The sequence below is a fragment of the Sinocyclocheilus grahami genome, unplaced genomic scaffold (genome assembly GCF_001515645.1).
Source record: "Sinocyclocheilus grahami isolate Dianchi unplaced genomic scaffold, SAMN03320097.WGS_v1.1 scaffold197.1, whole genome shotgun sequence".
Lineage (NCBI taxonomy): Eukaryota > Metazoa > Chordata > Actinopteri > Cypriniformes > Cyprinidae > Sinocyclocheilus > Sinocyclocheilus grahami.
The window spans coordinates 604,513-616,806 of record NW_015505376.1 but is presented as its reverse complement, the minus strand read 5'-3'; the positions used below and the strand labels follow the sequence as shown (position 1 = coordinate 616,806).

General features: G+C 37.8%; 1 protein-coding gene across 1 annotated transcript in view; it reads left to right on the top strand.

The window, feature by feature from the left end:
- The window catches only part of cntnap2a (contactin associated protein 2a), a 245,255-nt gene that overhangs the window by 157,086 nt on the left and 75,875 nt on the right, over window positions 1-12,294 (top strand). The window contains exon 14 of the mRNA XM_016285487.1: window positions 7,452-7,622. Within this exon, the coding sequence (XP_016140973.1) occupies window positions 7,452-7,622 (171 nt within the window). The remainder of the gene's footprint in view (window positions 1-7,451; window positions 7,623-12,294) is intronic.

Sequence of the window (12,294 nt, the reverse complement as noted above, 5' to 3'; positions counted from 1 at the left end):
GCGCTCTCGGCGACGAGCAGACAGAGGGGCTGCAGCCGGCGGGGGGGTGGCTACAGCAGCCGACCGCCGGGGCAGGATGCGTCGAGACGCCTCCGTCTGCTTCCGTGCGGCGGAGAACTGTTGGGCAGGGCCCTCCACCGCTTCGCCGAATAGGCCGGCCTGGGAGATCGGGGAGTCCAGGAAGCGATGCTTGTCGGTCTCCCTCATATCCGCCAAGGTCAGCCATAGGTGGCGCTCCTGGACCACCAATGTGGACATCGTCTGACCCAGGGCCCGCGCCGTGACTTTCGTCGCCCTAAGCGCGAGGTCCGTCGCCGTGCGCAGTTCCTGCAGCACACGTGGGTCAGCACCACCCTCGTGCAACTGCTTCAACGCTTTTGCCTGGTGGACTTGCAGGAGGGCCATGGCGTGCAGGCCGGAAGCGATAGCCGTCAGAGCGGACGAGAACTTACAGGCCCTGGACGGAAGGCGTGGACTACCCCTCCAGGCGGCGGCGCTTTGCGGGCAGAGCTGCATGGCAATAGCACGCTCAACCGGACGGATGTCCACATACCCTTGGGCCGCCCCACCGTCGAGGGTGGTGAGTACGGAGGAGGCACCAAGCATGTTTCGGGCAGAAAGGCAGGAAACGACCGCATCCAGAAACGCACGAGCGGGAAGCCATCTTTAAAAAAACGCCCGTCGCTCGTGGAGCTCTTTTAGACATTTGCTCTTTTAGGAAAAAAAGGAAACACTCTTTTAGAGAGAGCACTGAAGCGCCCTGGGGAGGTCGCGGCGAGACCGCAGAATGGCAGCTGCAGCACGCCGAAGATGAGCAGCACTGAATGGCAACCCCCTCTGACGCGCCGTAACACCAACGCCAGCTGTTTCTTCCAAACACTCGCGGAGATTCGTCCTGAGAAGGCTCGGCTCCGAAGCGAAAAGCTGATGTGCATTTGCATGCGCTCTCCTTTTATACCCGCGCTGCGGGGCGGGGTGCGCGTGGCGAAACACGCATGCCAACTGTCATTGGCTTGTTTAGTTAACACTCGAAGGTGATTGGGCTCTCGGGCGAGATCCCAATTCGTCAGTCACGACTGACGTAGAACGTGACTGACTGAAAGGGAACCTTTTTTTGTGAACATAATTTATTTTAAATATAATTTTTTGTAACATATTTAAAAGTATTTACTATCACTTCAAAGCATAATTTGCTGAGTAAATACTATTATTAAGTATTAGTATTAAGTTGTTATGGAAAAAGACTGGATATTGTTATTTTGGAATAAAATTTATTTTAGGGATATCATATCATAGGTATATTGATATATAAATAGATCATCTTTTTAAATAAATTATTGAATTAATTAGAAATTGCTTTTTGCTCTTTGCTTTCTCAATAAAATAATTTTTAATAATTCTTCTATCGATATACATGTCAAGTAAACAATATGACTGTTCAATAAACATATGACTGAAAAAAGTTATGAAAAAAAATCAAGGAAATTCGTTTGTCAAAGATCTACTGTTGGGACCTTGTAATAAAGTCAGCGGCCAACTGCAGTTTTATTCACTCACCAAAGCCAGTTTGTTTGTTATTTTTATTTGTTTTAGTTTATTATTAGGCTTTTTGTCTATGAATGTAAAAACTATTCACAGTACATGTAAGAACTCGACATTACCAGCAACATCTGTGGATTTGGCTCTGGCCCTGGAATTGCCTCTAGTTTTATATCCACATCTGCTATCACATCCCCATTTAAAGGCAAATCTGCTCTAAAGCGTTGACTCATGTTGGTTCCTCAAAGGAACAGTTTTCCTCTGTGCTGTCCAAAAGAACTGCTGTTATCTCCAACTTTACAAGTTTCACTCTTTGGCATAGGGAACATGCTATTGTAGCTGAATGAAACATTGGCAAACAGTAACGCTCAGTCAGCAAATTAATAATTAGCATGCATTTGTCATCTGAAATATACTTTGCATGTCTACACCATCCCTTACTAACATTATGCATCAATGTAAATCTGTTTGAAGTGCTTCACAGCCGAACACCTCAGCTGTCGTTGTCCTTGACTCTGTTAAAGCGAAATGCTCAAAGAACGTCCAAACATTCATTCACTTTTGTCACAGCTCAAGAACACTCCAAATCTTATTGAATCGGTTAAAAAAATCACATCTGGACATCACTCAAAACTCCTAACCGAAAAAACAACAACAATCCAAACCAGAAGTGACACGCATGAAATTGAGATGCTTTGAAACAATCTGTGTTTCATTTCTTTTCAAACACAAGATTGTAATCCTTCACTGAGGAAGGACAGCGAGGCTTATCTACAAAGTGAACTGTGAATTGTTTCACTGCCTTTTGCTGCCTGGCGAGAGCAATATTTAATCAGCCACATCTACTGCCTTATTAGCCTGATTTAAAAATGGCCCACGTCGTTCCAAAAAACATCAGCTCCCATTGAAAATTCTGCAAATCGTCGAATAATTAAATGAGTATGTGCTCGAACATTGGGTGTTAATGGATGGAGCTTTAAGGACAGACTAAGAGTCTTGCATTCAGCAAGCTTGAATAAAAGAGATGTTCCTGTGCTGCTGTGATAAGCCCAGACCTCCCTTATGGGCTCGTGAACGTCTCCGCTTCTCCTCCTACTCCAGTCGCCACAGAAACACATTGGTCAATTATTCGCAGAACAAGTGAGTACAGGGACAAATAAGCATTGGGTGAAGTTTAGTACGTTTTTTTTGTTAGAAAGAGAATTATGGGATCTAGGTGGCTGTGAGAAAGAAAAGGAGCAGGACCTTGACTTCCCTGGCATTCAGTGCTGATGGAGTGAACAATTTTTGCAGGTACACACCAGTAGCTTTATACTGCAGTAATGCTGAATCTGCAAAAATTTAACTACTTGCAGTCTGAAGTTGTGTGATATGGATATAAAGACTTTTTATTGCATTGTCTTTACTGCATGCATGCAAGGACTAACTTGTGGCTTGAGCAGTGCAGAACTATTCAATATAAATCATTATGAGCCAGTTCTTTTAATGAATCAGTCGAAGACATGCCGAAACAGTCCAAATGAATCACTCACTATATCTGACAGTGGTTCCTATCCTTTTACTTAAAGAGATAGTTCCTCCAAAAACGAAAATTCTGTAATTAATTTCTTACCCTCATGTCGTTCGAAATCAGTGAGTTTTGTTCAACTTCGGAACACAAATGAAGATATTTTTGACGAAATCTGAGAGTTTTCTGACCCTGCATAGACATCAAGAGAACTACCTCATTCAAGGCCCAGAAAGGTAGTAAGGACATCTTTAAAATAGTCCATGTGACATCAGTTTTTTTTGTGCGCAGAGAAAACAAAAATAATGACTTTATTCAACAATTTCTTCTCTTCAGACTAACCGGGACTTGTCACGACACATATATTGTTACTATTTAGTTTTTTTGATTGCTTCTATTACTCTCATTTGTAAGTTGCTTTTGGATAAAAGCATCTGGTAAATTATCAAATATAAATTTATTTAAGCATATATATATATATATATATATATACAGTAATATAGTTAAAAACTTCTGATTTATATGAATGCATGGTTACTTTTGCATGGCTATCAATGGAGAAATATGCTTTTTTGCAATGTTATAGCTCCTTTTGATACTAACCAGCTAAACTTTGACCCATTGAAATGGCAAGCAATACCTTGAATTAAAAGTAAAGCTGAAATAGTATTTCAACTTCAAAAAACTTTTTTTTTACAGCGTAGTCTCTTTTTCTGTTTCTCTTTGTTTCCATCTGTCTTGAGATGATATCATCCTCTAATATCTCTCCGGTCTGTTGTCGCAGTGTTCCTCTCCATTACATTCTGTTTTTTCCCTCCTTAGATCGTTTATTCTCTGTCTTCTGCTCTCCTCCTTTCCATACAGTTGTGTTTTATGCATGACATTAGAGCAGAGTCACAGTAAATGTCTAGGGATAAATCTGATCTCAGTCATTATTAATGACGGTGTGTTTGTGTCTGTCACTCTGTGTTTGTGGTTTAGCATTTAGCCAGTAGCTGAGCACAAAAATATTTCAGTCAGACATTCTGCCGTTTATTTATTACGACAAGAGTGCCTATAAACGATCCCTACTGAACTTCCAAGCTAGTTTGAAGCTGGTTTAGATAGTGGACCAGCATGGTCTTTCTGCTAAGCCTGGTTTTGCTGGTTATGGTTACCTATTGTCTTCAAATTATTTTTTAGTTTGTTTTTTTAATCTGTTTTCTTTAAAGAAGGAGTGGCACCAGGGCTTGAAAACGAAAAAAAAAAAAATCCAATTGGTTCACTCCAAGCACAATCAATATTTTAACGTTTCTGTTCCTGCGTTCTTCTGTATTATTATCGTTCCGAAACCGGTTTGCCTAGAAAAAATACCAGTTAATAATATTATTTTTAAAACATTTTCTTTGAATATAATAATAATAATAATAACCTAATAATAATAGCCTAATAATAATAATAATAATAATTATAATAAAGTACAGCGTTTTCTACTCAAAAAGAAAAGAAAAAAAAACAGGAAGAGATCTGGTATCTTAACCCGCTGCATTTAGTCACAGCCAATACAGCATCATCTTTTCTAGATTTTGGCAAAATTATAGGCTACTAAACATAAGAAAAAAATCTGTTAACGCTTTAAAGACATTAAAGTATTTTTTAAGATATTTTAAAATGTTTGCTGCATTGTTTAAAAAATGCTATTCGTTTAAAATTGCATTTTGAGAGGGGGAAAAAAACATAGTCTAAGTCACGTAGGCTCACGTTCGCATTTTATTATTAGGCTACATTCAGAAATAATGTGCTAAAATGCCGGTAAAGCAAAATGTTTACAAACATCATAAACACCATATATATATATATATATATATATATATATATATAGATAGATAGATAGATAGATAGATAGATAGATGGGGGGGGTGATATATGACCACAATATGAGAAATTTTATTTTTAATTTTATATATATATATATATATATATATATATATACACACACACATACCACACGTACATAATTATTTATTATATAAAAAAGAAGCAAATTACAAACCATAAGGCAAATACAATAGATACAAATTAAATATTAAATTAACTCGTTTTTCTAATACAGTAGGTTTAACATGTATACATTTATTTAACATCTTTTGTTGTTTGATTAACATTAATGAGACAGACAGGTATTTAATTATTTCACCCACCTGTTTACATTCACTTAAGCCATAACTGAAAACTCTGAAATGGTTTTCCAAACTGTCCTCAACTGTCTCACTCATCTAACACACCCGATTCAAATCGTCAGCTCATTAGTAGAGACTTTAAGGCCTGAAGTGGGTCAGAAAAGGTAAAAAGAGTTCAGAGAAAATATGACGCGTGTGTCAGATGCACGTCGCGTTCAGCAGCAGCAGCTCTTAAAGAAAAAACAGGCAAAATAACCCAGCTGCTGTGATGTCTATTAATCAAAGGACAAAGAAAAAACTCCCGGTGTTCCTTGTCATTTAGTTATCCTCATCAGCTGTCTTCCCCTTGTTATCTGCCCTATTTGAGTTCTAGCCCGTTTTTTTCTCCTTTGTCTGGAATTGTTCATGTCAACCTTGCTACGTGTTTGTTTTGTTTTCCCTGTGTTTCCATGCCCTTATTTGGTCCTTCCCGGTCCTGTCCTAATTGTTTCCAATTTGTTCCCGGTGTTCCTTGTCATTTAGTTATCCTCATCAGCTGTCTTCCCTTTGTTATCTGCCCTATTTGAGTTCTAGCCCGTTTTTTTCTCCTTTGTCTGGAATTGTTCATTTCAACCTTGCTACGTGTGTTTTTCTGTTTCCTTTTGATTATTAAAATTAGTAAAATTCTCCTACGTCTCCTCGCTCCTTTGCTCCGCGCTGTTACACAGCAGCAATCGTGTGACAATCATTCAAAAGTTTGGGGTCAGTAAATTATTTTTATTTTTTTACCATAAAAAAACATATGCTCACCAAAGCATTTCAGATCAAAATATATTAAAAACAGTAATATTGTGAAATAGTATTTTGACGTAAAAGAACAGTTTTCTATTTGAATGTTTTAATATTTAATTATTCCTGTAATGGAAAAGTTGAATTTTTAGCAGTCGTCTTCAGTGTCACATGGTCCTTCAGAAATCGTTCTAATATGTCTATTATGTGTGTTGAAAACCGTTTTGCTGCTTAAAATGTTTGTGGAAAGCATGATACTTTTTTTTTTTTTTTTTTAAGATTTGTTGATGAAAAGAAAGCTTAAAACAACAGCTTTTTGTAACAATACAGATGTCTTGAATGTTACATTTGATCAATTTAATGCAGCCTTGCTGAAGTATTCGTTTAAAAAAAAAAAAAACTTTTTACCCCAAATGCATTATAAATATGATTGGATATTTGTTTTTGTTTTTTTTGTGTGTTTTGCGGTTACATTTTTACTTTATTTTATTTGGGTAGTTTTTGGAATTAGCATTAAGCTTTGTGACATCTTAACCTGCACATTTACAGGGTTTTTAGTTAGTTAGTTAATTTTCCTTTATGGAAGGTCTTTAGCGCTAATCATGAATTTCTGATTTTTTTCTAAAGAAGCAGGTGAATGCATTTTCTTATGCAAAAGCCAACATCCAAAACACAGCATGCTTGTCAACAAGAATTATACGCCAGTATGCAGTGTAGCAAATGTTAGTTTTTAATTGTACAAGGAGATATTTCACCAGAATGATGAACGGGAGCTGGCATGTTATCACCCACACATGCACCCACACATTAAAACCAGCCACAGATTGTTTAATAACCATCCACTGCAAAGCTCTGGAGATACTCGAGCTAAACATAAGCTTGCCTCCAACTTTTTGGTTTGATTTTGAGTGATCTCTCACTTTATCCCTCAGCTCAGCTATCCCCCTTTACCTGAAAAACGCACTACTCATCTTAGAGAGAAATGACACTTTATTTTTGTCTCTTCCACTCAGATAAGTGGCTGTATTACACGATGGGTGGGGGTCAAACCACAAGAGCATCATAAAGGGAAGATGTTGGCAAGCTGGCTTTGAAATAACTCTTGGGTACCACACACTTTCCATTCTCCTACAGATGGTGCACTTCCACTCTTGTGACAAGAGTTGACTTGTATGATTGAATTGTTGTTTTCCTCATGTTAGGTGGTTTCCTCCTAAGTGTTTTTTGATGATACAGGTCACTTCTCAAATGTTTTTTTTTGAGTACATGAGACCTCTGAAGACTGGACACAGTGCAGAATACAGAATCAGACAATACAATAAGTCATTTTGTGTCAGTGAAAGCTTTGCTCTTGTGAATTTCATGGTGGTTTAATGCGGTTCAGGTTCAGATATTGGATAAAAAGGACCTTGACTGCAGACTTCAGAAGCAGAACTGTTGAAACTTACATTCAGCCTGTTCTCTGGTCTGTTTTACAGGAAGCTACTGGAACGCAGCGTCATTCAACACGCCATCCTCGTACCTGCACTTCTCCACTTTCCAAGGCGAAACGAGTGCTGATATCTCATTTTACTTCAAGACCTCTGCTCCCTATGGCGTGTTCCTGGAAAACCTTGGAAACACGGATTTCATCCGTCTGGAGTTGAAATGTAAGAGCCTGGCTCATGTTAACTTTGTTTCTTCCTGGTTTTTTTCATCCCATTCTCTATAGTCTGTCTGTCTGTCTTGCTGCTCGCTGAATCCCTTGGTTGTGCGCTTACTGCTGTGAAGTGTGATATTTGAAAAGAGAAGGTGCTGAGCAGGCATTTTAGAAATTTTGCTCACCAGTGGATCCTCTGTAGTGAATGGGTGCCGTCAGATTGAGAGTCCAAACAGCTGATAAAAACATCACAATAATCCACAAGTAATCCACACAACTCCTGTCCATCAGTGAATGTCTTGGGAAGTGAAAAGCTGTGCGTTTGGAAGAAACAAATCATTTAAAAAAAATCATTAAAGAGTTTTAACTTTAAACTGCCACTTGTCCAGAATACAAGAAATGATGAAATGACAAAAAGTCTATTTGCAGCACTGATTACAATACATTCGCCGCACATGTTCAGCTGATTGTTCTCTATTGAATACAAATGGAAGCTTAAGAAAAATAAAACACTGCTGAATTAAAATACTTTGAATAATTGCTCATAAATGTATATTTACTGACAATTTACAGCCTTTTTCTGCAAAAAATGCCTAGATTATACATGAAGCAGCATAACTGAGGATTTGAATTCGTTGTGTAAAAAAAGAAGCAAAAGAAGCAAATCTCTTTCTTGCAGATCGAGTTTTCACCCCATAAGCCGAGCTGGCTGCTCCTTCACACTGTTTACTGCACAATAGGCAATACAGAGCGCAAAAATACACCATTGTGGATTAATCTTGTGTTGCATGCAGTGTTTCATATTTCCTGAAGTGGCTCATTGTTGCAGAACGATTTTTTGCTCTGTAATGTATTACTCAAATGTCTGTGTAAATCTTTAAATGCTGTTGTTATGTGCTTTGTCTCCCATTTCTGCACCAGTCGATTGTTCCAGTCTTAGATTGAAGGCCAGAGGAGAAAAGAACAGATTCAGCTTTTACATAGTCAATAGCTAATGGTTTTTATGCAAACACAAACATACAGTAAAATTTTTTTTTTTTGGACCTAAATGATAAAAGTCTCATTTCTTTTACACCTTAATGTTTGTTCATATATCCTCTCAGAGGTGTTCATCAGATAAAAAATAATCACAGCAATAATGTCTTTGTGTCGCTCTGATTGGCTGATTGCTCTGTTAGTGTCATAACACACATTTATTGTGTTCAGAGCCAATCTGCAAACAGGCCTGAATGAATCAACCTGGTGAAAATGGATGGACAGATTACAAAATAAATAAGTATCCACTTTTCGTCTCATGCAAATCAAATGAAATTATTTGAAAATACATTCTGTGGGCACAAATTTAGTAACCGTTAAAGATATAGCCAAAGCAACATTTACTGACAAATAAAAACTTTCAAATGTAGATTATTTAAACCATGAAATATACTGGTATTTACTTATTTGTTTGTTTCTGTTTTGTCTTGTTCAGATTTATTTTTTTAAATATATTTTATTAGATTATATAAGATTATTTAAACTATTATATACATAACTGGATACTTTATACTGGTGTTATTTAATACTTAATTCATGTTATATTCTCATTTTATAAAATTCACAAAGACTTTGAAATATCCTGGTATTTAGTTAGTTTCTGTTTTGTGTTCACCTTTATTTTTTACTATATTTTATTAGCTTATTTAAACTATTATTATATACTTGATGAGAGATTTTGAAATATCCTAGTGTTAATCTATTATGTTTTATATTATATTATTTAAACTTGAGATTTTGAAATACTCTGGTATTCACAAATAGAAAATATAAACATAAAAAAATATTATAATTGGTTTTTGGTTGCCTGGTGATAGTGTAGTGTCTCGTAGCTGGGTTCTATGTGTGTCACTGATTAAAAGTTATATTAAAAATGTCTTTATGTTAATACGTGTTTATGAATGCTGTGCTCTGGTAGCAGGAAATCATTCCTTCATTTTTTTACACCCTCACACACACACACACACACACAATCCTGAGCCAGGAGTGTGTTCTCCAGCCGTCTCCTCAGGCACTGGTGTATCTCTCAAGGGCTCTGAAGAGGCACACGGAGGGAAGGAAAGCTGCTTAGTGGCTCCATTTGTCAAATTCACATGTCCTGCAGTCTCCCTGTCCTCATCTCAGGGGCACGAGGGAACGCGAGGGTTACAGTGAGGCAGAGGACGTCACATTCATTGCTCTCTCATTTACACACATTCCTGAATCCATACATAACCCATTATTTTTACACCCTGCTGCTTTACCCTTCCTTTGGACTGGGAGAAGCAAATCTTGTTCTGTTCCCTCCATTCTTAAATAAAAACAGGAAAAAAAAGCTTCATGTGAGACTGAGCAGAGAGAACAGCGACTCGCTTAGTGCTTTCTCAGAGGCTGGTGATAGCAAAACATCAATCACTTGATGAAGGAGTGAAGGGAGAAAGACGGCCAGCCGGGCATTATGCATACAGCACATGTAAAAGTCTGCAGGCCTGTCCGGGGAGAAGACGGCACTGAGTGTTTGTGCTGCTAGCATGGCACGGATGCATACAAAGTGGCCCTGAATGAGCCTGGCATGATCGGAATATGGAGGAAACAGGAAGGCATTAGAGCTTATTGCAGCTCGTTTTGCCCCAGCAGTGCCACGGCCCTCCAGAGAGCAGAAGGTTATTGGCATCAGAGATCACTGAGGGTCTCCACATGACAGATGTGCTGCCTTTCCATATTCAGCTCTCAATCAGGGGCTTTACTCAGCTAGAGACTCTGTGTATTAGTGAAGGCTGGTGTGTAGGAAAGAAAAATTACTAAATAAGATCACATAAATATTTAATTATGTTTCCTAGAAAGCAGTGAGATTCAATGGAGACTTTTGCTCCTGCTTCTCAGATTGACAACCTGGGCAGTCTGCTATCAAAAGCTCGAATATTACTTATTAAATATGATGTCATGTGATTTAAATATATGAACCCAAACATTTATTTTCACATTTCTGAGACCAAATTATGTGACTTAGGCTACCTATTAGTTTTATAGCTTAATACATGTTAAAATTTGTCTTAATTGCACGTATAGTTTTATTTCTTTAAAGTATATTATATTATATTATATATTTTTTTTAAAGTTACATTGTGAAATATTATTGCAATTTAAAATGTTAATGTTTTCTATTTTAATATATTTTAAATATGTAAATTAAATGTAATTTATTCCTGTGATGACAGCTGAATTTTTAGCAGCAATTACTCCAGTCTTCAGTGTCACATGATTCTTCAGAAATCATTCTAATATGCCAGTGATCCTCAAATCTGGCCCACGAGATCCACTTTCCTGCAGAGTTTATCTCTAACCCTAATCAAACACTGCTGAGCATGCTAATCAATGTCTTCAGGATCATTAGAAAATCACAGGTAGGTGAGTTTGATCAGGGTTGGAGCTAAACTCTGCAGCGCATTGGCCCTCCAGGGCAAAATTTGAGGAATCCTGTAATATGCTATTTGATGCTCAAGAACAATTTTATTAATATGAATGATGAAAATAGTTGTGCTGCTTAATATTTTTATGCTGTAATAGGTTTTTCAGTATTACAGATTCTTTGATGAATAGAAGAACATTTATTTGAAATATAAATCTTTTTTGCAGCATTATAAATGTCGTTACTGTCACATTTTGTGAACAAAAGTATTAATCTCTTTTAAAAAATAGATCTTGCTGACTAAAGAAGTATTCCGGCCCGAAGTCAATATTGGTATCCCAAAATAAAAAAAATAAAAAAATGCAATACTCTTTGGTCCCAGTAGTGGCATAGAAATTACACACTGTACCATTTTTCTGATGTTTTATAGAGAACAGAGAGAGCAGAACTGATCTAAAAAGTTGGGAAAGACACATTAAAAACCTCATCAGCCTGTCTCATGAATATTAATTAGGTGTAACATTCACCCAGTAGTTCTAAATAATTGAAGCCAAGTGGGTTCTAGCCGTATTATTAAAGAGCAACTATGCTAAGCACAATGATCAAAGACGTCAATCTAGCATGTTTACTTTGCAAAACAATTAAAAAGAGCACAGACGGATTTACCACTCACCATTTGCGCGTTCATTCAGGCTACTGCCATTCGGTCGTAAAGCCATTGTGTACAATTATCTCCCAAAAAGTTGAGAGTGGTCAAACTTAGAGAGTTTCAATGATTCCTATGCCCCTGAGAGAGGACGGTGAAGTAAAGAGAGCAAAAACAAAGTTCAAGAGTGCATGTGTGCTGTTGTGTGTGTGTATCAGTGTCTGAGTCTAAGCCTCTGTGTCTAAGCTTGTTGACCGCACTGGTAGGTCATCTACAGCAGCACCCAGCGTAAACACTCCAGAGCTTTTCTCTAAAGCTGGATATTCACCTTCTGCATGAATCCTTCCTGAAAAGAAGAGTAATCAGGTCTGGCTGCAGGCCTGTGTGAGATTAAGAGTGCGTTGGGGCCAGTTGTGTGTGCGTGTGTGTGTAGGCAGAGGAGCAGATTGTGAAATTGAAGCTCTCTGCCTTTTTTTTTTTTCCAGCCTTCCATTATGTCTCATCGATTTATGACCTGACTCCTAATCCTACTTCCTCATTTTGGCCTGCCTGGTTTTCTTCAGTTACGGCTCAAAACTGAGGCCCAGTGAAATCCACTCAGAGCATGAAATG